At 34.9% G+C, this 27244-nt stretch overlaps 1 protein-coding gene across 1 annotated transcript in view; it reads left to right on the top strand.

Moving 5' to 3' along the window:
• Nipped-A (Transcription-associated protein Nipped-A) overlaps window positions 1–24420 on the top strand; it is a 178121-nt gene extending 153701 nt beyond the window's left edge. Inside the window, exons 31-39 of the mRNA XM_089093494.1 lie at window positions 124–435; window positions 1771–1996; window positions 3887–3980; window positions 5027–5242; window positions 9844–10176; window positions 12690–12831; window positions 17317–17513; window positions 21443–21580; window positions 23802–24420. Coding sequence (XP_088949620.1) covers window positions 124–435; window positions 1771–1996; window positions 3887–3980; window positions 5027–5242; window positions 9844–10176; window positions 12690–12831; window positions 17317–17513; window positions 21443–21580; window positions 23802–23879 — 1736 coding nt within the window. The 3' untranslated portion in view covers window positions 23880–24420. The remainder of the gene's footprint in view (window positions 1–123; window positions 436–1770; window positions 1997–3886; window positions 3981–5026; window positions 5243–9843; window positions 10177–12689; window positions 12832–17316; window positions 17514–21442; window positions 21581–23801) is intronic.
• Window positions 24421–27244: the final 2824 nt, after the last annotated feature.

Raw genomic sequence — 27244 nt, 5'->3', positions numbered from 1 at the left:
TTAGTCAATTCGCTAGAAATAATGTTTGAAGTGCACTGCGATTTTCTTTTTTTATGAAAAGACCTTTTTGTGTGCATTGTCTTACTGCTCATTATTTCCCTCCGTTCATTGCTTTTCTTTTAGACGGAAGCCAACAGAATCCGGATGGCAGTCAAGGAATTCGTGCCACTCAGCCAATGTGGCGTTGTTCCCGGATTATGCACACGCAGCGAGATCTTCATCCAACTGTTTTATCCTCTCTCGAAGGTATTGTTGACCAGATGATATGGTTTAGAGAGAGTTGGTATGAAGAAGTGTTGCGACAGCTAAGACTTGGACTTGCAAAGTGCTATGCAATTGCTTTTGATACAAGAATAAACGTGGCTGAGGCAACAATTACCCCCCATACTCTAAATTTTGTAAGGAAGCTAGTGTCCACGTTTGGCATCGGTATTGGTAAGTTCTTGACGTTGGAGCTTGAGATTGTTTTTCGTTTCCTTGAGGCTTAGAATTTGATTATTACAAAAAGGTATTAAGAGTCACTGGAATTTTTCTTAAACTATGAAAAAATTAGATTGGAAAAAAAGTGTTTTTAATATTCATAAGCTATGCAAGACAAATCAAGGAAAATGTACTATTCTTTTTTTTCTTGTTTTAAAATTTAACTTTTCCAACATTATTACTTTTTTGTACATTTTTAATCGCCCTAGAGGTTTTTTCTTTTTGTGGTTCTGTTTTATTTATTACTTTATTATTTTATCGTCTCTGCAAAGAAGAGGGACTTCCCCAAGCTGTTTCAAATACTCCACCTCCCCTAAAAAAACGCAAACATATAAGAAAAATTCCTGTTTGAGTATTTTAAATAAATCTACTATTAAAGAACCAGATTATCCCCTCCCCCCATCCATATCATAGAGTACAGGCTCTGGTCACCTACGATGGATACGTTTATCGGAGCTTTTCCTTATCTTTTTTTCCTAAAAAGGCTAACCTCTAGTCCACCAAAAGATGAGGTGCTTCTTTTCAGGGTTTTTTAATAATATCATTGACAGAAGTCCTAATTTTATAATATTATTTGGTAGGAAGGCCTAGTGTTTATTCTTTTATTTGTAGTATTTGTCGCTGGCCTGTTTGTAGTTTGTGTATACTGGCCCGAGTTATGCATGTCGGATATGCACTGCTGGGTTCTAGTTTTTCTGACCATATATCTCTTAACCTTCTAACATATTCTTTGTTTATCATACTGTCGTTGAATAGTTCTATCTTTATTTCGTTTTTCCTAAAAATGTTAGAGGGGCATGTTCAAAGAGATAAAGTGGCTTAGTATTAAAAACTAAAAAACTAAAATAATATAATATTTGGACAAAGTATATTACGTTAATTAGATTTCGTCTTTCCAAATTTAGCATAGTAGATTTCTTATCCGTGTGGGAGCTAACTTTCATTGATGATTGTCTTCGTACAACATTTAATACCCTAGAAGGCTTATTCTCTTCTTCTTTTTTTTTTTGTCTGTATCTTCGTTGAAATACTTTTGGTCACTGGTGGAGGTTGAAAATATTTTGACTTTTATATTTAAAAGTATTAAGATACATTATTTTTGTTTTTAAATAAACTGAATCCTAGGAAAGTCACCTAGGATTTTTATTTGAAACACCTGCAAACTGAACTGTATGCTTTCAGTTTAACTTCTTTTTTTTAACATATTTTGTTCTTTAGTTCTCTTTTTGCCATTGACGCGGATTCACAGTGAGTCACTAACAACTATAGTATAAAAAATTTAAATTATAGAAAATATTGCCAGCTCTGCCGGAGGATCCTTCAACAATGCTGCCTCTGAAAGTTTAGCACGACGGGCTCAAATTACTGCTCAAGATCCCCTCTTCCAAAGGATGAAGACTCAGTTTTCTTCAGATTTCGATTTTAGTCAGCCTGGTAGTATGAAGCTCCATAATTTAATTAGTAAATTCAAAAAGTGGATCAAAATTCTTGAAGCCAAAACGAAATTGCTGCCGAAGTAAGTTGTGCCTCCATTACTATCTCTTAACTTGCAGGGGTTAATATAACTTATTGATGTGCTATTCCTTTCAAAATTAGACAAGAGTGTTACCTTCCCAGTCTTAGAAGTTATGGAGTTTTAAGCGCATATTCTAGTTCTGAGAAAAATAGATGCCAATATTATTTCCGAGAAATTCACACCCCGAGATTTAGACCGCCATGGGTGGCTCCTGGTTCATTTATATTTATATCCATTTATAGTTATATTTTAATTTTCCTGTCTTTTGAATAGTTACAAGATAATTTGTTATTTGTTTTTTCTTGAACTTTGTGAATAAAATGATACCCATCGTGCAGAAATTCTTTAAAAAATCATTTTGTTCAAGAAGCTCTTGCCCAAAAACTCAGATTTGTTTTTTATGTTAATCAATTCGTTCACTGATGCATCTTCTGCAAAGTACAACATCCACCTGTAAATTTCTGGATTTTAGGTAACGGCGAAGGGTAGCTGGCTTCTAGATCCCATGTGTATATCCTCGAGATTCTGGGAATCTACTTTTAGAACTTGAGACTTAAACACTAGAACCAAAAGCTCTGGTGACTTGTTTTATTTTGTTTTTTTTTTACCTATGGACTAGGAAATTGCTCATTTTTACGCCACGCTTGACAAGTGTGCATCTTATTAACTTTGTTGTGGAAAAAAAGTCCTGTTTCTATCTATGTCCTATCTATATGCTTCTATCTGTTTGAAGGACAAGGAGAGATTTAGCTATTCAAAGTTTGTTTGGTTACTTGAAAAATGGAAAGATATGCATTTTGTTCATGGAATAGTGGCACGTGTCATTTCTTTTTATGTTTTGAGACAAAATTCTTTAAAATAGATAACTATAATTTAGCTATTCGAAAAGCAGTACCTCGTGTTCCTGTTTAATGAAACTTCATTTACCATAGTTTGTCGCTCAACAGTAAAGCTCTAAAACCGTCAAATGACAAAGTACATGTACAGACATGCACGGACGGGGGACAATTGCGGGAAATCCCCCCCCCCCTCTCTTGGAAAAAGGGTGACCCAAAAGTTTGTCTGACTTAGTTTGGATTCCCATTGCTGACCCCCCCCCCCCCCCCACCTGTGTTGGGCGAAAATGAATAGCATATATTATCACCATTGGACATGTAGAAGTCCCCAACATTAAGTTAAGAAGAACACAATTGAGCTGGGCAGTGTGTACGATAATTTACCGGCTATTAACAAATTATGTAACAGTCTATAATAAGTGTAATAATGATAACAGTTTTATCTATTATAGATGATTACTTCATTTATCTATTAAATCAATAACACAAAAAACCTATGTCCTATCACATCATTAAACAGGTCTGAACTGTGAGCCACTTTAGGTTCTGAGGTGCCTTTTCTCGTACTAATGGAAGGTACGCACTGACATTTTTACCTTTAGAAGGCTCTTGTGTAATACTTTCGTACTCGCTGTAGCGGGGCTCTAGTGTTATTTCAGCAGAACGTTTTTGAAAGTCCTCTATTTCCGATGACAAATAAGCAGCGTTCCCACTTTTGGGGACCCAAAATGGATAGCAATACTCGAGGATAGGCCTGAGGTAGCTTACATATGCAAGTAGGAGTTGAGGATATGAGAAGCCCACTGTATACATACCTGTCTGACTCTACACTGAGAAGTGTCTTTTTAACATAATATTGTCGATATGCAGCGTAAATGAGTATTCACTTGTAAATGTTTCAACTATTTCTATTGTTTAAAACAGAATGGAGTAAACGGATTAAGGGAAGAGAATAAAACCGCTGAATATCTCAAGTTTTTTTCTTCTTCTTTTTTCTCTTTGCTAGTGTAGCACAAATAGAGAGAATGAAAAATTTAAGTTAATGCTTTTTCAGGTCGTTTTTAATTGAAGAAAAATGTCGTTTTTTGAGTAATTTTAGCCAACAGACAGCCGAAGTGGAAATGCCGGGAGAATTTATTTTAACAAAGGTATATGATGGTTTCTTATATCTTAAATTTTCAATTGTTCTTTTCCACTATCTGAATAGCTTTTTTTTAATTTAACTTTCTTCACGTCTTCTTTTGGACAGCTTTTGTTTATTTATTTTTTAACGTGCGTTTATGCGTGAATGCTTTTTATAATGTATAGTCATTATGTTAAGGTAATATTAAGGTAACAGTTGAGTAACTTTGTATATGTCATCTCATTTTATATCTTTTTTATTTTTGTTTTTATTTTATCCTTGAATTGCTTGTTTATTTTAGCCACAAAGACTCCTAAGAAATGGATGGCTAGCTATTTCTTTGACTTTTATTCACGAGTTTTTTCTTTTGAATAAAAATGTAATTGAATGGGAAAAGAATAAAAACAAAGAGTCTATCTTTTTTGAAGTGTAACCTCTAAAATAGTTCACCAATGTTTTGGTGTTTTGACATGTAAAGTAAGTTTGAGGCTGTAGATCAAGTGGAACAGGAGATTTTAAAACATTTCTTGTTCAAGAATTGAATTAAAGTCTTGAATTAGTAAGCTTATTTTAGTTTACTCCTAAGGAAATTGAAGGCTAGGACACCCTCGGCTGTGTTGCCAAAAAAAGTGAAAAGATCTTCAAAAGTGGGCTTCAAAGATTTGGTTTCTAAGCGACTCAATATATTCAGTATGCAAAACTGGTTAAGTTAATCATTTTGATGAAATTGAATTATTAACCTGTCATTATCCGAAACATCTGTAGCTTTAATTTGAAAGTTCGGTCGTTTAATTCACCGTCTTTCACATCCTTTTCAAATCCGATAGAACAGTGGCCTCTTAGCATTAAAATGACCCTACTGAAGATTTCGATAAATGCTTTTTGTTAAACCCTACTGAATTTTAGGAATATTGTCAATGATTAAAGCTTCCTTAGTGAAGTGAACTCCGTTTTTGAACGTAGAGATCCTTGTGATACTTTTGCTGATAAGATCTGAGATAAATACTGGTAATGTCGTAAGCCCTCTCGGTTTTTCTGTCTTTGAATAACTAACATTTTTTAACTTTGTAGCACGCTCATTACTTTGTCCGTATTGCCCGATTCTTACCAAGAGTGGAAATTGTTCCAAAGCATAATACGGCGGCTCGACGGCTCTACATCCGTGGTCATAATGGAAAGATTTACCCTTTCTTGGTAGTAAACGACTCGTGTATTGGTGATGCTAGGAGAGAGGAAAGGGTTTTACAACTCTTCAGGATGCTCAACCATTACCTTGCTAAGCAGAAAGTAAGTTGTTTCTCTAACCTGTATCAACCCGAGCGGTTATTTTCTTCTTTGTATTATCAGTTCTTCTGTCATTGTCTTCAACATTAGTGTTTACTCTTCACATATTCTCTGCCTTTGAGGTGTCCTTATTCTATCTTTAGCACTTCTTTTATCATTATCCTTTTCATTTATCCTTCATCATTTATCCTATTTTTCACATGTTCTCTGCCTTTGATGTATTCTTAAAGATAATCGGATCCTTACTCTAATCATTCTTTCCTCTTAGTTAAACTTCTCTTCTTTTTTGTCTACTCTTAACCCTTCTGTTTCATTTTATTTTCTATTTTATCTTCTTTTTTTACCTCATGTTTATTACCCTAATAGCTGAGATGACGCGTCGATGCTATTAGTCTGTGTTAATTTTGTATCTCCTTGGTCTGTTTCCCTGTCTTTGTTAACTTTTGTTTCCTATTTTGTACTTTGTTTATCTCCCATTTGGTATGAGATATGTGTTCTGTCTCTCGATATGAGCTGACGGGAATTAATAATGATTGAACTCAGGATAGATAGGTTAGATTGATTTGTTTCGTAAAACAGCAGAGAGAAGTGAAAAAGAAAATACTTGCCCGTTCTTGTTCAAATCTTAACTGTCTGTTAATGAAAATGTTCATAATTTAAGGTTACTTTTATGGGTTTTGGCACAGAGACTATTTCAGTATATTCTAGAAGGGACTCTAGAGGGGCTTCTCAAGAAATTAATATATTTGATTTCCAATATTGTTGTTGGATGGGAATTATTGTGTATATGAGGGGGGCTGCCCCTCTTCTCAGCTCCCGCTTTATACGCTAAAGTTTTACTAAAGCTTTGCTGACAGCGATGCGAGTGCGAACAAATATAATTAGTGGGCAATTGCAAGTGTTTTATTCATCGATTTTCTTTCAAAACATCTGAACAGAAAAGACGTAAATGTGCATCATATAGGCCTTTTTGTTCGTGACAGTTTTTAAGGTAAAAGTGCATCAATAAGCCTTTTTATTCGTGATTATTTGAAAAAAACTACGTTTTCTAAAGAGTTAAAGAGGCTGAGTTACAAGGTCGAACCTTAAAACGTACAGGGATTAGGAGGCACAGTTGGGGGCTGCCGCCCCCAAACCCCCGCTTTCGCAGCCTTTAAATAAAAAAAAAAATTTTAACTGAAAGTAAGGAGCGACATTAAATCTTAAAACGAACAGAAATTATTCCGTATATGAAAGAGGCTGTGCCCTCCTCACCGCCTCGCTATTTACGCTAAAGTTTGACTTTCTCACAAATCTTTTTTTAAACAATAAAAACTTTCGCGTAAAGAGCGAGGCGTTGAGGAGGGCACAGCCCCTTTCATCTACGGAATAATTTCTGTTCGTTTTAAGTTTTAATGTCGCTCCTTACTTTCAGTGTAAATTTTTTTTTTTATTTAAAGGCTGCGAAAGCGGGGTTTTGGGGGCGGCAGCCCCCCAACTGTGCCTCCTAATCCCTGTACGTTTTAAGGTTCGACCTTGTAACTCAGCCTCTTTAACTCTTTAGAAAACGTAGTTTTTTTCAAATAATTTCTGCACGTTTTTGTACAGTTTATTACTTATTATTGCTTGACTAACTGTTAGCTGATCGTGTCAGGAGTTGAAGTTGGGGGCTGCCGCCCCCAAACCTCCCGCTCTTGAACATTCTTGTGTTAAGGCTTTTAATTCCTGAATACTCAAATCACGTCGTACAGGGTGCCTCCTAATCCCTGTACGTTTTAAGGTTCGAACTTGTGACTCAGCCTCTTTAACAGCCCCCCAACTATGCCTCCTAATCCCTGTACGTTTTAAGGGTTGACCTTGTAACTCAGCCTCTTTAACTCTTTAGAAAACGTAGTTTTTTTTTCAAATAATCCACATAAACAGGTTAGACATGCTTTGTTATGAAAATTGACGCGCAGATGTTTTCATAACAAAGCATGTCTAACCTGTTTATCTGTATTATTTGAAAAAAACTAAGGTTTTTCGTAAATGTAAATTCGGGGGATAATTTTTTCGGTCTGAAATTATCAAAAGGCCCTAACAGGTCGAATTCTGCTTCGAATGAGTCCTCATTCAAGCGGATCCGTTGCCAACTGTGGCCTGTAGGCGTGGCTAAGAAAAAAAAAGAAATGATCATGAATTTTAATTGTCTATATTTGGTTTTTTTAAAAAAGGGAATGAGATATCATATTTAGAGTTCTAGTATAATATCAAGTGCCATAGAAAATCTTAACATCTAAATTTAATCCCGTTCGTACAACGCGAAAGGGGAGCTATCGTGGGAGAGTCGAAACTTCCGGCCCAGTATACCCTATGAACATACAGTTAGAGGAGGATGAAATTTTGCAAGTTTCTTAGTTTTAGCTTAGGCTACAAAATGCGATTACTGCCGTCTCTCTTCGACCTCTAGGACCTGAAATCACTTAACATTGTGGGGGGTCGCCTCTTTATAGAGGCACAAGTGTGCCTCCTTGATATCTCACGAATAAAGAAAAAATATTTTTCCCCCAATCCTATTGCTCTTGTCTTTAAGCACATCTTATTTGAGTATGGGAGTCAAAAAGTCAAACTTTATTGTAAAGAGCCTTCAAATGAGCCCTCACAGTCTGCGTTCGAATGAGTCCTCTCCCGATATTCCAGGACAATTTTATTTTGATAAGATCACCCGTGGGAAAAAAACAACAAAGAACTAATCACGCATCTTTGACCATACTTATTGGTAAACGTTTGACTTTTCGTATTTTTGCATTTAAGGGCTTGAAAAATATTAAAAAAATCAATGATAAAAATAGCGAAACAAAGTTATTTTAAAATGTATATCGTTATAGTGCAGTAATTATTTCAACTTCCAAGGCAAATGAAGAGTAAAACGAAATATCAGTAAACCCAAGTAAGAAATTCTTATATTTATTTCTATTAAAATTCTAGTAATTAACTTTAATATAACAAGCAAATTAATTTGAAATACCTTTCGAAAGTGAATCTGCAGACGGAAAGCCATGAAATCGTTTCAATACATGGATGTAAGCATCAGTTTTGAATTTATCTTATGCGTTAATAAGGGGAAAAGGCACCATTGTTTGAGGGAAGCTGGCCTCACACAAAAACACACTCGATAGGAATATGATATTCAATTTTGTATTTACAAATTCTATGACGCCTTAATTGTGAAAATTGATAGGAAACCTGCAAAGTGTCTTCCCTATTTTACAGTCGCTGCTGTTTACAAAACCAAGCTTGTTTGAGTTTTAAATCAGGATTAGAAAAAAAGGAATGAAAGTTATACCTCTTATTTGGCTGACATACGTAACAGCTGAGAAAACCTGCGTGTTTTATTCGGTTAATTGCGCATATTTAAGTACTTGGAGTCAATTATTATATAATGGGGGGGGGGGGGCAGGTGAAAGATGATTTTTCCTGGGTGAGCGATCTAAAACTAAAAGTCCATTTTTAATTGCATGTGCCTTTAATGCTACTAGAGATGTCTTTTGGAAGATTTCTCTCCTCCCCCTCCCATCATTTGGTTATTTGCGGATTTATAAATTCAAATAAAAGTCCAACAAACTTCTATGTCAAAAGAAAAAAAAATAGAAATTTTTGTTCTAACAAATTTAGGTTTATATTGGAAGCTTTATATTTCTTTATACAGGAAGAGGTGGGCAGTATAACCACCTGTAGCGCACTATTATTGTTTTCGTGGCGTTTGTCCAAATGACCTGAGACTACGTCTAAAAATACTACTTTTACAGAAAAACTATTTTCAATGCAGATTTTCACTTTTGGATTTCAAAATGCGTTAAGGATAGCAGATTATTAGAAAAAAATAATTTTAGCTTGTAAGAACAAAAACACAATTATGAGGTTAACTTACAGAATGGTATCGGGACAGGGACGTACGTAGGAAGGGCCTCCGGGCCCCCCCCCCCCCCGAAATCTCACGATTTTTTTTAATTTTCCCATAATTTTCTGATTTTTCTCACAGAATAATGGGTTTGAAGGATTTGCCCCCCCCCCGAAAAAAATTCCTGCGTACGTGCCTGTATCGGGATGGGCTTGATTCTCCTTCCTCAAAAAGGAGAAGTTTAATATTAGAATTTTGCAATCTACCGAAGCATTTAATTAGTTATATCTAGAAACCGTAAATATACTAGTGGAAATTATCGATCAATAAGCGAGAGGACGTTATTTCGAAAATTGATACTATTTTGTTATAGAATTTTCAATATTGCCTTAGCTTGAAAATCCGTGAGGTAGAGAAGGGGGCTGAACATGGCTTTGAAGGCTACTGCCTTAACTTCTTAGCGAGGAAGAAGGTATATTTTCAGGTATACATCGATGAAGAAGGTTATAAATATCATGTTTTCTAATGATCTCTTAATGTTCTAATTAAATTTTTTTTTAACTTTGTAACATAAACAATAAACATTTAAAGCTTTCGTTCTCTTGCGAGAAAATGTTGTACACCTCGCTATACGTTTAGACAGCATTTGTTCCTATTTTATCTTTAAGAAAGTTGATGAGAAGCATTTGATTGAAGAAGACCGTGACTATTTTGTATTGATGCTTTATTGTATTTATTTTATCAGGAAACATCAAGGCGTCTCCTTCATTTTACAATACCACGAGTTGTAGCTATCTCTCCCCAAATGCGACTTGTTGAAGATAACCCCAGCTCATTGTCGCTCCTGGACATTTATAGACAACGAAGTGCAAAACGAGGTATTGAACATGACACGCCCATTACTAAGTATTATGAAAAGCTTGCAACTGTTCAAGCAAGGGCTGCTCAAGCTAATCACCAACTATTGAAGGATATATTTAAAGAAGTTCAGAATGTGATGGTGCCTAAATCTTTGATTTCTGATTGGGCTGCTGCAACTTTTCCATCGCCGACTGCATATTGGTCTTTTAGAAAAATGGTGAGCTCCTCTAATTACACTTACTAATTTAGTAACACCTTTCGATTAGTTTTATGCAACGCCTAATTAGTTGGGGGGGGGGGGTAGTCAAGAACTGATTTTTTAAATAAAGGCTCTTGTATCTGTTGGTTTCTCTCTAAACCTTGCTGTAGACTGAAAATGGTCTGAAAAGAAATTTAAAGCTAGGAAATGTGACTTGTAACAAATGCTGTTTGTTTTGTGATCGTGTTATATGTCACAACACAAAGAAAAAATATCAAATGCTATTTTGTTATAAAAACAAAAAAAATCCTTTGCCACTACTATACTTTGCCCACTTGTCCTGTCAGCTGTACAAGTTGCTGCTGTGGTGTTGTGTGAAAATAAGACAATATTATTGGCTTCTGAAATGCTGATATAAGACAATATCAGTCTTTCAGAAGTCAATATGGTCAATCCTTTTTTTTGGGGGGGGGGGGCGGGGAGGGGGTCGCAGAGCATTGAGGTTCGAGGTGCTTGATTTATTGGTGGTTTCTTACAATGACGAAACTAGTTTCTCTAGATATTAAGAAAGTTTTTTTGCCATCAAACCCTAGATGATTTTTAGAAGTCAGTTTAATTGAAACCATATTCTAGTACATAAAAACTCAGGAAATTTAGACACATATACCAGCAGATTGTTAGTACACAAATTAAAAATATTAATGAGCCTTCTGTTTAAATTGTCTCCTCCGATTGTTTGTTTATGGATTTGTTCCAGTTCGTCTCTTAACGTTGTATTTGTCAATATGTGGGGGTTGCTTACTAGCCTGTCTGTTCAGCTTTTTTTACCGTAGGAAATGGTCTTGAAGTGGCTCTGACGCAAGTTTGCTAGAAGTTAAAGTAAAGTATATGTAGTTGTAAGGGTTATATAATTGATATAATTATGAAGCTGTATCTATGGGCTCATGTTCTTGTTCAGTGTTGTCATTTTTACGTTTGGCAATATTAAGCTAAATGACAACCAAATAACGATGCTTTGATCCTTGGTCTACATTTCTCTCTTCGACAAATTCTTTTTTATGACAGAATTGATGCCTTTTGCTGTTACATCAAACTTTTCAACCCATGATCCATTCTTTGACCCACTTGGAACCACCTTGGATCCGCTTTCCCCTCGTCTATACTGAATTTTGCTGAGACTTCTGTCATTACTATCATTTGCTGGGTTAAGGGTTTGGCATCCTATTGCATCAGATCGGACAAAGTACTTTTCTGAACTGAGACTCCAGAATACAAGTGACTAAAATTGACTCACTGACCTCGTTTTAATTGTGTAAGATCAGTAATCAATCGAGAGGCTAATTTTCAATGGGTCCATACATAATCAATGCAATGTAAAAACTTTGGAACCCAAACCGTAAAAAAATTAAATGATTTAGATCACTATTACTCTGACAGGAAGTTATGTTTCCAGAAGACTGTAGCATTTGCTGCAATATCTTATCTAATAAATTATTATGTTAATATGTAATAATAAATATTGTATAATAATATATAATAATAAAATAAATCTAATAAATTATCTAATAATAATAAATAAATTATCTAATAACTAATAAATAAATCTAATAAATCTAAATTATATATAATAATAAAATAATAAATGTATTGTTTAGTTTACAAATGACTTTAAAATTTTGTTTTCAGTTTGATTGTTGAATCCTTACATTTTCCTTTGTTTATCACCTCAATAACTTTAAAATAACGGTATTTAAATATGATCACGGCTACCGAAGTATCGATTCTCCTTGAATAAATTTCAGTGAAACTTAAACTTTCAATAAAAAATTATTTATTTTTGATCTTTAAAAAAAATATTTCCCTATAGGTAATTTTTTAAAGCTTCTCCACTTTATAGCCCTAGGTGAAGAGTTTCAGATGCTCAGGGATCATATTCACTTCCAGCAAGTGGTGTCTAAGGGCGAAATCCCCATAAATTAATGTTGCAGACCCTTAAAATGTTAAGTGCCATTATAAGATCATTTAGTAGACTGAAAAGGAGAAGAATATTAACTTATTTATCTGTTTGTATCCCACACAATAGAATTGTAAATAATAGTGGAGTAAAACAATGAAAAGAAAATAAGATAAAAATCCACAATATAATGCATGAAATTGGATAAGATGATGATCTGGGGAGAAACGCGCATAAGCGATACGTGAGAGCATCCCATGTCGCACCTCAAGATATAGAATTATATCGGAAAAGCCTAAATTACTCAAACGAAATAGGATTTTTCCCAAGGTGGAAGATAAATGAGAAATTTAAAAAATATAAAGTAATTTATCCAGATTTTATTTAATCTACCATTCAGATGATTAGGGAAAGACCTATGCTTTACCTGGCTGGTTTTCTTTTTTTTCTAAATTTGTATTCCTTTTTTATTAATTCAATGGCAGGACAATTAGAGCTGTGCGAGTACGACTACATGCATCGCTTTTGTTTCCTTTATAAGAAGAATTATAGCTATTGCCCCTATTTCTTATTGTAGTTTACCGTGCAACTAGCATTGATTGACTTTGGCGAATACGTATTTCATCTGACTCGTCTAAACCCAGACATGATGTACGTCCACCAAGATTCAGGATTGTTAAATGTGTCGTATTTCAAGTGGGATATTGACGATGAGACCGGTAAGCTTGTTATTTTAAGTGTTTACCTATTTTTCGTTATCTGTTCTTTTCTCTCTTCTGTTCTTATTCTGTTCTTGTCTTATCTATTCTTCTCTCATCAGTATCATTTTTCTTATCTGTTTTACTGGGTTTATTTTATCTTATCTGTTTTTCCTTAGCAACTAATCGTTTAATGGTTCGCAAACTTATAGGTTTCAAAATTTTACACTCGCTGTCCCCTCTTCTGGCTTAATTTACTTTATCCTACCTCACAATTTATGTTCGTTAAAACATGTGGTACTTGTGAGTAAGTAGCCTTTTTACTGTTCTCATAATCACATTAGGGGGATTCTTTTTCTAATCATAATATTGGATAACTTTCACCTGCTTTAATCGCTCTTTAGCTTTTTTTTATAAAAAAAAAAGTTTATATTTGATTTAGTTCTAAAAAGTAAATAATTTCGTATAGTTTCATTTTCGGCACTTAATTGGTGCTTGGATTTTTACATTCTCTTGATTTTTCAAAGTTCATTTTGAATTTCTTTCGTTGAAATGCAAGAGTTAGAATATTTCAATAGTGTTTTGTTGTGCTTTACCTTGTCACAGTTACATTCTCTTGATTTTTCAAAGTTCATTTTGAATTTCTTTCATGAAATACAAGAGTTTGAATATTTCAGTAATGTTTTATAGTGGTTTACCTTGTCACAGTTACATTCCCTTGATTTTTCCAAGTTCATTTTGAATTACTTTCCTTGAAATGCAAGAGTTGAAATATTTCAGTAGTGTTTTGTCGTGGTTTACCTTGTCACAGTTACATTCTCTTGATTTTTCAAAGTTCATTTTGGATTTCTTTCCTTGAAATGCAAGAGTTGAAATATTTCAGTACTGTTTTATAGTGGTTTACCTTGTCACAGTTACATTCCCTTGATTTTTCAAAGTTCATTTTGGATTTCTTTCGTTGAAATTCAAGAGTTGGAATATTTCAGTAGTGCTTTGTTATGGTTTACCTTGTCACAGTTACATTCTCTTGATTTTTCAAGGTTCATTTTGGATTTCTTTCGTTGAAATGCAAGAGTTGGAATATTTCAGTACTGTTTTGTCGTGGTTTACTTTGTCACAGTTACATTCTCTTAATTTTTCAAAGTTTATTTTTGGATTTCTTTCGTAGAAATGCAAGAGTTGGAATATTTCAGTAGTGTTTTGTTATGATTTACCTTGTCACAGTTACATTCTCTTGATGTTTCAAAGTTCATTTTGGATTTTTACATTCTCTTGATTTTTCAAAGTTCATTTTGAATTTCTTTCGTATTGATTGTGCTTAGTATGCTCTCCCCTGTGCATTTTCTGTGGCACTCCTTTACCTCCTTAGAATATTTGAAATACTTATGGGGGATGAGAACATCCACTAGAACTTGAAGGTGTATAGTCATTTAGGCGCGTGCTGCGGCTATTTTCTTGATAGACAGAACCTATTTTACATTTATGTGAGGATTGTATCATCTGCGTTGGAGTTGCTTAACTGTAGCGTTTTACAACAGATAAAAAGCATATAATACAGATTTCTAAGGGGCTTATGCTGCGATGGTAAAAATAGAGTTGGGAATTAGACTTGCCTTAATGATAGTGATGTATGTTAGAAGACAGTATTGCCGTATTTTTTAATTTTCTTGAATTTCTTTTGTAAAGATCAAATGTTTTCAATAAGCTTGCCTTTGACAGGCAGCATACTGGAAGACATTTTTGGAAGAAAATGAAGACAGACTAGCACAAGTACCAAATCTTTCGGTTACCAAGATATTGCTCAGTTTGACATTTTTATCATATACCTGTTGTCTTTGTGTTTCGCAAATCTATCGAAAACGAATAATATGATATAGAGGTTCATTTTACCCCTGTTGTAACAGAATATTTCTTCGAGTTTGATTATCTTAGAAATTATTCTGGTAGCAGCTAAGAGCTTCTTATATGTATTCTTATTTACTAATATACTATTCCGGAAATTTCCATTTTGTAGGGTGTTTAAAGGAAAAAATCGACAAGTTGTACACACAGCTCATAGTTCATGCGAAAAATATGAACGAAAAGAGGAATATTTACCATCATATTTCCCCTGCAAGGCTCTCTGGCCGAGAATTCAGGGAGATAGAGAGAAGGGAAAATACAACAAAATAAAAATAGCGACGAAGACCACACTGCCTTTCCATAACAAACAACAATAATACGAAGAACAAAAGGGAAATCTTTTTGTAAGACAGTGGAGATAATTTGAATGAATATTTCGGCCCTATGTCCAAGGGCCGTCCTCTGAAAGAAAAAAATATATAAAAGAAAAAAGGCTCACAGCAACATGCGACCAATAAAACCCAAAAAGTGAAAATATCCAAAACAGTCCCAGCATCCTTACTTCAGCGAAGATCAGTCCTGGTTGAACTTCGCTGAAGTAACGATGCTAGGACTGCTTTCAAATTTTCACTTTTTTGGTTTGATTGGTCGCATGTTGCTGTGAGTCTTTTTTCTTTCATATATTTTTGTCTTGCTGAGGACAGCCCATGGACATATGGCCAAAATATTCATTCAAATTATCTTCACTGTCTTACAAAAAGATTTCCCTATTGTTCTTCGTATTATTGTTGTTTACAACAAAATAAAAAATCCACATTAACTAAAAATAATTATGGATCGTCGTCTACTACTTATAGCCCACCGTAAGCCTAGCCACGGTGAGGTGCATGCGTAATAAACACGTTTCCTGCATGGCCCAGAGACATTTACTCCAGGAGCAGGGCGAGCATAAAAAAACAACAACAAGAGAAAAAGAATCATTTAGACGTCATTTTCTCAATTTGTTTGAAGGTACCAAAGGAGTTACGCTCTCTAGCTGACTTAGGCAGAGCAGTACAGGTAGCATGACTGGCGGTCAGAGGATTAAAATCTGATCTGAATGACTGCACAATGGGAATGAAATGTTGCCTAAATTGCGAAGATGATATGAAGGTTGATCAGAAACTAGAGATGGAAGAATTCTGAGGACCGCAGGGGCATTATAATTGAAAAAAAAGCGAAAGACATATGTGAGAAAATATAAAGTGACTTCTAACCGAGCAATGACTTAGTAGCAGAAGGATTTGCTTCAGGGAGAAGGTCCCTTGCACTAACGTATACATGGAAACTGGTTTCAGGAAGGAAGAAAGTTTTGACATTCACATAGTAAGGCAACAAGAGACTCGACAGAATAAACAATGAAACAGAATTTTTCTCAGGAAATTGTATATAGGTTCCCTAAGAATTCCGTTACTTCTAGATGTCTTCGTTTTAATTAGAATAATCTGATGCATTAATTAGCGATATTCATCAAGAAAAGAACGAGAAACCGGACACACTGGTCTCCAGGTCTACCAAGAGAACCCCTTGAAAGATGGTCAACCTTATCAGGCTCGGTTCTGAAATCAGTGCCGAGGGCTCTGTCGTCAGCGAAAGCAACTAGAACTTCCTAGTCCATAATAAGGCAATCTATATTTTTATTGTGTGGGAAGTTTTGAGGTGGTATAGAAGACAACAAGCTGTTGGTTTTTGGTTTATCACCGCAACAATAAGGCCCTTAACACAAATCAAGAATGGAACTGGCCCCAGAACTGAACCTTGCAGAACACCACACTCAGTTTCAGATGGTGAGCGGAAAAGAGGATCCTCGGAGATCGCTCTTCTAGACAAATAAGTGTTAAACCAAGTACAAGCATCCCCTCTTAAACCGCAGTGAAATAACTTAGAAATTATACATTTGGCGGGCGAACGAATCAAAAGGTTTTTGGATGTCTAAAAAATATAGCAACAAGAATCAATCCAGATTAATAGTTGAATGTAGAAAAATAAAAAAGGATATACAGTCTCTGTGGAATACTTTCTTCGGAACCTAGCTAAAAATCATGGAAAAAAAAATCTTGCTTCTAAAAAGACAAGTAGATGGGAAAATGTAGCTTTTCAAAAAATTATACTACATATAGTAAAAATATTGGCCGATAACTAGTTGGATCACCCCGAGATCCACCTTTATGTAAATCGATCACTTGCGCTAGCTTAAGTGAACTGGGACAAATTTAATTTTCAAAACACAAATTTACAAGTTTCATCAAGGGTAAAATAATCAAAGGAAGAATGAATTCAGCTAACTTGAACAAAGCCTAATATTAAAGAAAAATTAAATACAAACTAAGGGAAACATGTCTTATTTTTAATATTAATTTCTTTGTGAAAATTATATTGAACCTTAATTTTCTTTTCAGTTTTTTTTTTTTTTTTTTTTTTTTTTCATCGCCAACTGAAAACAAATATAGAAAGCAAGAAAGTAATAATGAGAAAAATTCTAATGTGTCCTGATTTACTTTGTATGTTGTTAAAATAGACTTCACCCCCTCCCTCCCCCCCCCCCGTGATCCTAAGTGATGCGTCGCTTAGTGTGAACAATTGATAAGACTGAAACAAATGAATATATTCCTCTTCTTTTTTCAGGGTCCTTAGAAGGCAATCGTCCTGTACCATTTAGATTAACTCCAAACCTGGCTGAGTTTATAACTCCATTAGCTGTTTCCGGTCCATTTACTGCAGCAATGATAGCAGCCGCAAGAAGCTTAAGCTACTCTCCATACAAACTTCAAAGTATTTTGAGAGCCATGCTTAGAGATGAGGTTATTGGCTGGCATAGAAAGGTTACCTTACTTTTGTCGCCTAATGTGCTATGTTTTTTAAAACGTTTTAAATTTAACCTTTGAAAGCTCATTTAAATAAGGAAAGTGGCAATAAAGTGTATTTTTAGAAACGGGGTCTATAGAGGGACTGAATCAAATACAAACGATTTTTTTGGACGAATTGTAATACTCGATGATGACTTAGTCGAGTTGTGAGATTCCCAGACATTATTTTTCTTCCTCTAGTTTTAAGAACGCCTGCAGTCATCCTTGGACATGAGCGTATAAATCTTTTGTTCCTCTAAGCACAAGGGGATAAAGTGCACACATCGATAATAGGACTTTAAATAGAAAATAATTTCTGAGACCACACTGGCTAATCATGACAAGATCAGCCTGATCTTGCCTGTTTTCCTATTTCGTTTCAGTGTTTGTTTTTAAGGTTTGGTTTTTATTTTATCTTTTGATCTTTATCTGTATTTTTTTATTATTTGCACTGAAGACGGTCATGCGAAGGTCATAACCGAAATATTTGTATAGTTCTCTTTGTTTTTTTTTCACTGGCTTTTATTAAGTTCGTTTATCTCTTCTTTACGACCCTTTCGTCTTAAAATAGAATCCTAAAAGGAGTCAAACTATGGCTTGTGCTTGTCAAAATATCATATGAGGTATCTACTTAGCTCCTCCTGGCCTTATTTAAAGGTATCTTAGCCTAAAGTGAGTATCATCTTTATATACTTTATATCTTCCTGGAATTGAGTATCGAAAAGACAGGAAAATCGTCGATGGATCGTTTACTAGTAGAGAATTGTGCAAGAAATCAAGAGGAGAGAAAACGTTATCGATCAAGGACGTAGCGATCATAGTTAAACTTGTCAGGATTCAGCACTAAGCAAAGTCGACAGAAAATTTGCCTCCTCTGAAGATGTTGATAAGCGAAGGTATGATAAGCGCACATGGGTGAGTTCGTTTTGTCTACGAAAGCTTATCGTAGATATGAAGAATGGAGAGACGGATTTACTCAGACATCAGTATACGTTACCTGTAATAAGATCCCTCCTTTACTGCTTTACATGAGTAAATAGGGATTCATGTCCGTTCCCGAATCATTGAGAATTCCCTTATGACAGTGTACGGAAGGTCGTTAGGTATTTGCAAGGTGAGACCTCCTCTTGCTGTCCTTCGTCAATACAATTACTTCAGCTTATATCGGGTATATACAGCAGCATATCATTACTATTGACCTGTACATTTCATTACAAGGTCTTTCGTGCAGGGTTGCCACTTATAGTATGAATTTGCTATTTTAGCACTATTTCATCATGTCTAGCACTGTAGCACGTGCTACGCTGAATGACCAAATAGTAGCAATACCTTGCTACTTTTTTTTTTTTTTTTTTTTTTTTTTTTTTTTTTTTTTTTTTTTGACCAAATAATGAAGATTTTGAAAAAAAGGCAGAGGAATTAACAAAAGACGTGGAGCGCCTTTTTCCCGTATTTGTTTCTAAAGATTGGCGCAAAGTTGATATAACAGAGATCGCCTTTTTGTCGTTTTTGTTTCTAAAGATTGGTTTTAAGTATGAAATAACCAGACATAAAAAGATGAAAAAATTGACCGAAAATTTATCCAAGTACACTTAAACGGACCATTCGAGTGCAGCGGTGCAAGCCGCGACACGCACCAAAAAAATTTTCACTGTAGCACCGAAAACTGTTTTGTATCGCGCAATTTTGGCCAGTTTTAGCATTTTAGGAACTTACCGTGGTGGCAACCCTGTTCATGTGGCCCAATAATATATCGCAGCCCATCGCATGCTAATTACAAATAGTTATAGGCAGTTGAAGAAGATTTAAAAAAGCGCATTAGATTAGATAAGATTAATCCTGGTACAATCCCTAAAAACGGACCGGATATCACAAGAAAATAGGGATATACCGTATATCCCTGATATACGCTAATTGAAATTAAGCTATTAATTGAAATGAGGGCTGATAGTTTGCCACTGGGCCAAAGAAGAAAGTTTATGGGGAGTGAGAAGTCAAAGGCTGGTCCTTATTTTTGTCCTATGTGTGGAGGTTTAGACGAGAGCGTGTATCACTTGATGTGTGAATGTGAGGAGCTGGGTGATTGGAGACTGGAAGTGTTTGGTAGGGGGGATTATAATTTTGAGTGGTTGGTGAATGTGTGTGCGTATGAGTGTTTTATGGGTATGAGAAGTTTGGCACGAGTCCTTTGTCTCGCGATGAATCATAGAAGTAGATTTCTGTAGGATTATGTTAGGATTTGTGCAATTTCTTTGTAATTGTTCTTTTTTTTATATTTTTTTGCCATGGCCTATGGGCTTTTAGCGCAAATAAATTATATTCTATAAATTGGTCAGTTTATTTATAAAAAAATAAAATATCAACGATTAAAAATTTGTCTGCAAAATCACATCAACCAGAAGTCATATTTATATTAGCTGATTAACCTTAGTTTTGACTATTTTTGGCCAACAAAGTTGCGCCCGCTCTTCTACATCCCAGTCTATTCAACGCTTCCATGTTTACCTCCTCCCAAGAAGTTCCACTTTCCCTTAATCCTTTCTTACGAACGGTTTTTTTTTGGCCCTAGATGGATGGCCGAAAAGGACGATCTTTGGCAATCTGTCATCCTTCATGTACAAAACGTGTCCTAGCCATCTCAACCATTATAACCCTAGAAAGCGGGTTCTGTTACTTAATTATTTTGTCCATATCAGACTTTCCTTGATGGTTGGGCCTTAATTGAACCTATTAAATAGCAACCAAACTATTAAAGCTAGAAATAAAATTGTTTTCAGAATATATATTATGCTTTAGACTATAAATGTTCTACAGAAGTGGTGAATATAAAGCTTCCTGACAATTTTTTTTCTAACAGGAATTGCTGCTGACGAAATATATCGCTAAACTGTGAAACCGTCACTTTAACACTAGGTTTCTTCAAATGAATTGTTTTACACAGGATAGACTCTAAATGCCTTTTTTTCAATCGATCCAACATAACATGCAGCGACATTTACTTTAGGATATGGCAACTTCAAATACTCTAAGCTTATATTTTGAGCTTCGTGTAATTTTGGACCTCCCGATTTTCACCACTCCCAAAGAAATACTCAATTCCTTGGAACCGAACATTCGCCAAACGTTCAAAATATACATTTGACATGTACCCAGTAATTAATTTCTGAAATAGGACCCTTGGGGGGGGGGGGTACTATAATAGAAAAACCAAAATGATTAAAATTATACACACAGAGTGCAAGAAAACAAAGTAAAACTGTGATAATCTTGATATTTTGGGGAGACGGCTCCAAAGGAACCCTTCCTGGGTACGTGCCTATTCTACATATCTTTGTGCTCAAATACAATTCCGTTTACATTTTTATGCTAATTCTTAATGGTAATTGGAGTTTTTGGTTAAATTGTGTGTCTTTTTTATTTAATTGATTAAAACACCGAAAATTGAGCTTACTAAAGTTGAACTTTCGAAACTAATCGGTTCGACACGGAGCTGAGCCTGTTTCACGCACTTCTCGGTTTCACCGTGACGCCCAAAATGGAATGGGAAGTCTTTAGACTATAACACAATGCTGGAAACAATAACATGTGATTCACAGGCGAAAATACAAAATGCATTTAGCCATATCCATGTCATTGTTAGTTCAATTGGTTGTATAAGTATTAACTTTTTGTAGACATTGTAATCTGTAGTCAAATAGGCGAATACACGTCAATAGGCGAATACACGTCGGAACTCCTGCCCGACGGCAGGAGTTCCCAGTCGTGGTTTGCTCTTTGTTGGGTTCCAGCTGAAAGAAGAAGAAGAAAAAGAAGCCAAAGGCTTTTTCACACGCATTTCAATGCATGGCTGTGTTTGTGCGTGTGTGTTATTAGCTTCAAGGCTGTAATTTCTTTCTGGTTTTCAGAGATGCACTGATAAAGATGGATATCCACCTGAGAAGGATACGGATCCAGAAATAATAATTACAACAGTATCAAAAGCTGTTAGTCAGATAATGAACAGGCTTCAATCCTTGTCGAACTACGATGGGACCGATAACAAGGTAACTAAGTGTAGATGTAATCTCTCTCTCTCTCTCTCTCTCTCTCTCTCTCTCTCTCTCTCTCTCTCTCTCTCTCTCTCTCTCTCTCTCTCTCTCTCTCTCTCTCTCTTTTCCTCCTTTGTTTTGCAGTACTTGAAAAAAGATGTTAGCGCCGAAAATGAAAGATTAATTTGAAGATTCACTCATTTGTAAACTACAGTTTGTAGCTAATATTTTCTGTTAATATTTGTGTAATTACTATTAAGGCACTTGAATAGCCAAAGACATAATTGTCGCTGGATGGTGACTATCATGGCCATCTGGACATTGGAAATAAATTATATTTGTTGTTAAAGATGTAATGAGAATTTCTATTGTTTACTTGAAATGTTGTCAGAGATACCATTAATAAAGGGGAGTTCGGGCTTTGTTCTACTCCCTGAGCCCTAAAAATCGATTAAATATGAGTATAAATTGATAATCTTTCTAGAAAACAGGGTCTAAATAAGATTTGTCTTTGGTCTCCCTCCTTCTTCTTCTGGGGGAATTTCTTAGATCTTGACCCGTTGCCAGAGGAAAATGTAATACGTTTAGACAATATGATTTTAGATTCTTTCATTGTTCTATTTTCCTCATTTCAAAAAAAAAAAAATAATAATAATAATTTAACAGACTATTCTACTTCGGTTTATTTTTTTGCTGAAGCATCTTGCCTCTAAATATTTAGGGTCGTGTTTTGTTTGAGTTGGTCACATAAATGTCTAAGTTAGTAGGCTACTAGCATACTTTTTCTCGTGCATACTTGCTTACTGATAAAGCCATGGACCTCAACTGTGGAAAACACATACCATTATTTAACATACCTTAAAAATTGTTTTGTGAGCCTCAGCGTCTGGGATGCCAAATGGACACTTTTAGTGGCTTTTGGACACTTTTTCACTCTGAGGGGCACGGGCTCACTATTGGGTCAAAAAGGCAGCTTTTTGAAAAAAAGGACACTTTTTGGACACTTTTCCAAATCAAAAACCAAATGTCTTTATTTTCTTTTTTTTATAAATACGACTGCTTTTAATTTGTACTTTACTTTTAAGCTTTGGTAACGTCTTGGGGATTTTTCTTATAGATGTTTTTGCGCACAGGTTTTGGACACTTTTGTCCCTAAAAGTTTTGGCAATCCTGCTCAGTGTTGGCTGATTGCCGTAAAGACAAAGAACCCACTAAAGAATTTTCCCTGCACAACAGTGAACTTCCAAAGCTACCAAACTACTCAAATGAAATTTCCTCAAAATTTTGTTAAAAATTTATAGGGGATCTTGAATGTGTCAACAGTTTGTAAAGCTAACGAGAGGTTACTTTAAAATAAAGTAATATATAATCTTTACTACGCAAAGTGCTGTCTATGAATGCGCATATAGCGTAGATAATACGTCCCCTGTTTTGGAAAAGTTGTCAATCAAAGCGGGTGGTACCGAAGGGAACTCCCAAAACTGTCAAATTTCTCAAATGATGTCTCCTTTGACCTGATTTTTAAGTTTTCCTAGAAGGTAGGCTACTAGAATTTTTGGGATGTTTAATAATAAAATCCTATAATAATAAAATAAAATTATTTTATTATATAAAAATAAAAATATAAAATAATAAAATAAAATTAAAATAATAAAAATAAAATTCTAATAATAATAATAATAATAAGATTCCTTTTCTGTAGTTTAATAATAAAATTCTACTACGTTTTATTGAAGAAAAAATTATACTTTCTAATGATGTAAGTTTCATTGAATTTGACTATTTTCGGAAAAAAAGAGGGAAGTTAAATGTGTTTTTTTCTAAGATTTCCGGTGATTAGGTGCCGGTTTTAAGTTTTCTATCGTTTACTGTATTTCTGCCAAATATTTGTATATTTTGTATGTTACAAATGTTTGATTGAACGATAAATGAACCAGAATCTGAAAGAACCTTTTCAGATCTCTTATCCTAACTCTATAAGCTATGACAAGACCGCCCAATCACATCTAAATGGTTTGGCTACAGAGATTAAAAAGGTTTATAATAGACGAGATTGGGTTGTTCTTTAAGGTACGACATCGCATTATGTTCAACCTACCCTAGAAACTGCCAAGGGCATGTACATACTTAAGATTTTTATATATTTATTGCGAAATGAAATTTATTTTCAAAATATTGTTTTATTAAGCATTTACATACCGTTTACCTGATTTATATGTATTGAAAATTTTCGTAGGTTTCAAGCTTAGTTTCGGCAGCGAGTACGCAGGATAAGTTATGTCTTATGGACCCAGCATGGCATCCGTGGTTATAGGCAGCATTATCTCCGAGAATGACTATATATAAAAGAACTGAATTTCAAAAATTTGGTTTGATCGTATATTCTTGTGAATCTATTACCTTGCTCTGCTATGTGAAGAATGTAACTCGTAGCCAGAGCTGGGGAAAAATATTTAAATTTGTTGGATACTCGTGCTATCTGTGTTTTTTTTTATGTAGCTCATGTCTGGATAATGATAAGCCAAAATAGGGCTTTCTTTCTTCATTTTTTATAGCTTTTTTATTCTAGTGTATGTTTTTTATAGTGTTTAATCATGGCTATCATTAATGTAGTACTAATTATATTATATGTTTCTATTCTTATATGTCTAGTGCTCGCTTTTTTCCGATAAGGTTCATTCACTCTTTGTCTTAAATCTTTATTGTCGAAAGAATGCAGTTGATCCATAGTTTGGAAGTGACATTAAGTAGTATGTGTGGTAGTCAAGAAACCTTCTGTTAACTTGTTTGCAATTACTTTCAGACTTCCAAAATCTAACTACTATCTTCTGAAATAAAAAAATTTCTGGGCGCCATTGAGTTTTCTTTATTTTTTCAAATAAATTACTACATATTAGAAAAAATACAGAAATATACAGGTTGAGGTAGAACGTGGTAATTAATATATTGCATAGATTTTTTAACTAAAAATTAGAGCTGATTTATTTTAAAGCTCTAGTCCAACTCCAAAACTGATAAACCAAAGACCATGTGTCTGTTCTGCCAACATACTGGTCTACTTTTGGTTACTATAGTAATTAAGGTCACAATTACTATATGGAGGGAACGAGCCGAAGGATCTATATGAAACATATAGGGTTTTTACTGTTAAGTGTTAGAAGGTATTTTTGTTATAATCAGAGTGTTGGCTGACAGTTTGTGTGTTAAGTGGTCATCATGTATAGGGGAGGAAAATTTATAGCCCACAGATGGCATAATCACTCGTTTCAATGGTCAGCTTGGAATAAATGTTAAATGAGTATTCTCATAAAATTTAACGCGTTTGAAACCGACATAGAAAAAGAAGCAAGTTTTGTCAAGAAAAGGTTATTTCAAATGCTCCAATCAAACGCATTAAGCTGTTTCTAAGTACTCAAACCTAGAAATTAACATTGGAATTGCTCAAAGGCAATCTGTGTAATCCATTAAAAGTATAGTAAGTATGACGGCACTAGACCCCTAAGGTCTAAACCGGCGGTGCTGATCTCCGTTTCGTGGCCCTTCAGCCAGGAAGTGCAATGGGGGGCCGGAGGCCAGCCATCCTGTGCCAATTCATTAAAAGCATGAATAGTAACTGAAAAAGCACAAGTTAAATCTACAAATGTGTCCAGGCAAGGTTTTCCAATTGTCAGAAACTATGTAATTCTTCAAATTTTAGTTGCTTCCACCCGTCCTTCAGAAGGAAATAGGGGCTCTTCGGGAAACCTGGTTAAATTTCACGAGAAATGTTGAATTGGAATTTGTCTCCTATTTTAAAGTAGCAATCCGCAAGCTTTCAAACACTAATGGGGAGCTTATTGCATGCCAAGAACAAAAACTGCTTGATTAAATTGTCCTTGGGTGACTTTAAATCATCGTCCTATATCTGTATAGGTTTTGCAATAATGCATGTATCATATAATATTAATTAAGTTTTTAGGCTTTTAATCTTGTATGAGGATAATGTTCATTATATCCCCACTGGACATATGTCCTTTCTTTGGCTGCTATAATTCTTGGCGCATATTTGTGACTACATTCTTCGTTGTATAATTTTGCAATTCTTGGATATCTGTTGGGGTTACGTGAGAACAAAATCTTTTTCTCCTGCTGGAAATCCAAAGGGCACACTCTTGAATTATCTGAAAAAAAATGCTAATTTCCAAAGGTAAAATTTTAGTTCAGTGGCATTTTTCTGACACCAAAAGCTGCGCTAAATGAACAAAAACTTTCAGAAGTGGGTCAAAGGTCCAAATTAAGGTCTACTACTACTACTACTAACAACTCATCGCAGCATCAAGCACCAAATTAAGGTCTGGGGAGTATTATTTGATATAATTGTAGCTTAGGGGCTTTTTGGTAACTCCGCCATTGTTCTTGGTCTGCATTCCAAATTAGTGCCCCGAAAAAGCTTTTTAGGGTCTTATAATCGAGTGTTTTCTGCTTGTAAGGCTCTAAAGGTAGCTCGTTCTGGAAAGAAAGTTTTCAGCTTTGAAATAACAAGCTGAGTACAGCTAGCCCTTAAAGTACGCGTAATACCTCATTGTTTAAATACCTCTACCTCTTAAACGTTAGCACAGGGGGGGGGGGAGGGGAGTGAGGTGGATAGCCCTTGTGCCTTCTCTAAATATTAGAGTTCTCATTATTTCCCCTTATAACTTCCTTTATTTTATATACAGTTTGGCAAATTAGTTTAAAGGCAGTGCCATGAAATCCCCCCCCCCTCTCTCCTTAGGCCACAATCCAATGTAAATGGTTTCTATTTTAGAGACTACCTAACTTAATCATATCTACTTTGCATTAAATTCGTTGCGTCAATTGAGGGAGAGGGCATTTGCTAGATTTTGAAAAATACCTTGTTTTGTATTTTCATTGATTTTTGCCATTTTTGGCGAAGAACTAAAAATGGTTGGGGAAAAACTAATAGCTTTTATTTCCTTCCCCTGCCCCCTTAGATTTTCAAAATTACATTTTGCCCTTCCCAATAAACATTTTCGTGAGTCAGAGCTACAGCATCAGCACAATTCTAAATAAATTATCCTAATTTATTTACACTCCAATTTTGTATATTTTCCTCATTCTAATTCTGCAAAAAAAAAAAAAAAAAAAAATGACAAATTTAAAAACTTTTTTTTTCGCTTTTATGAAAAATAGCGAAATCGCCAGATAAGCATTTTCGTTTTAGATGTAGTGATATGAGATGGAAGCTGCGAGCCATGTGAGTGGCAATTTATAAAAATTTACCAATTAATGCTGGCTATGATTAAATTAAAAAAAAAACAGGTGTTTTCAGCTGAAATTATGGAGCAACATTAAAACTTGAAACGAAGAAAAAATTTTCCGTATGTAAGGTGGCCATCCTCCACTCCTTCCTCAACCCTCGCTCTCTACGCTAAAGTCTGATTGTTCTTTAAATATACTTCTCGTTCATCTTCAACGGCCCTTGTGTTTCAGGAGTCGTTCTAAGAGAATTGTGACAAAAAGTCAAACTTTAGCGTAAAAAGCGAGAGTTGAGGAAGGGGCGTCCCTCATATATGGAATTATTTCTGTTCGTTATAATTTTTAATGTTGCTCCTTAGTTTCAGTTGAAAAAGCAGGTTCTTTGTATTTAATTACTGGCCGTTTTTTAAATCATGCCTGGAAATCTGCTCTTTCTATAGG

The sequence above is a fragment of the Artemia sp. Qi Xiang Cuo genome, chromosome 8 (assembly GCF_049724085.1).
Source record: "Artemia sp. Qi Xiang Cuo chromosome 8, ASM4972408v1, whole genome shotgun sequence".
NCBI classification, from domain to species: Eukaryota; Metazoa; Arthropoda; class Branchiopoda; order Anostraca; family Artemiidae; genus Artemia; species Artemia sp. Qi Xiang Cuo.
The sequence above is the reverse complement of the archived record's forward strand: the minus strand, read 5'-3'. Positions and strand labels throughout refer to the sequence as shown.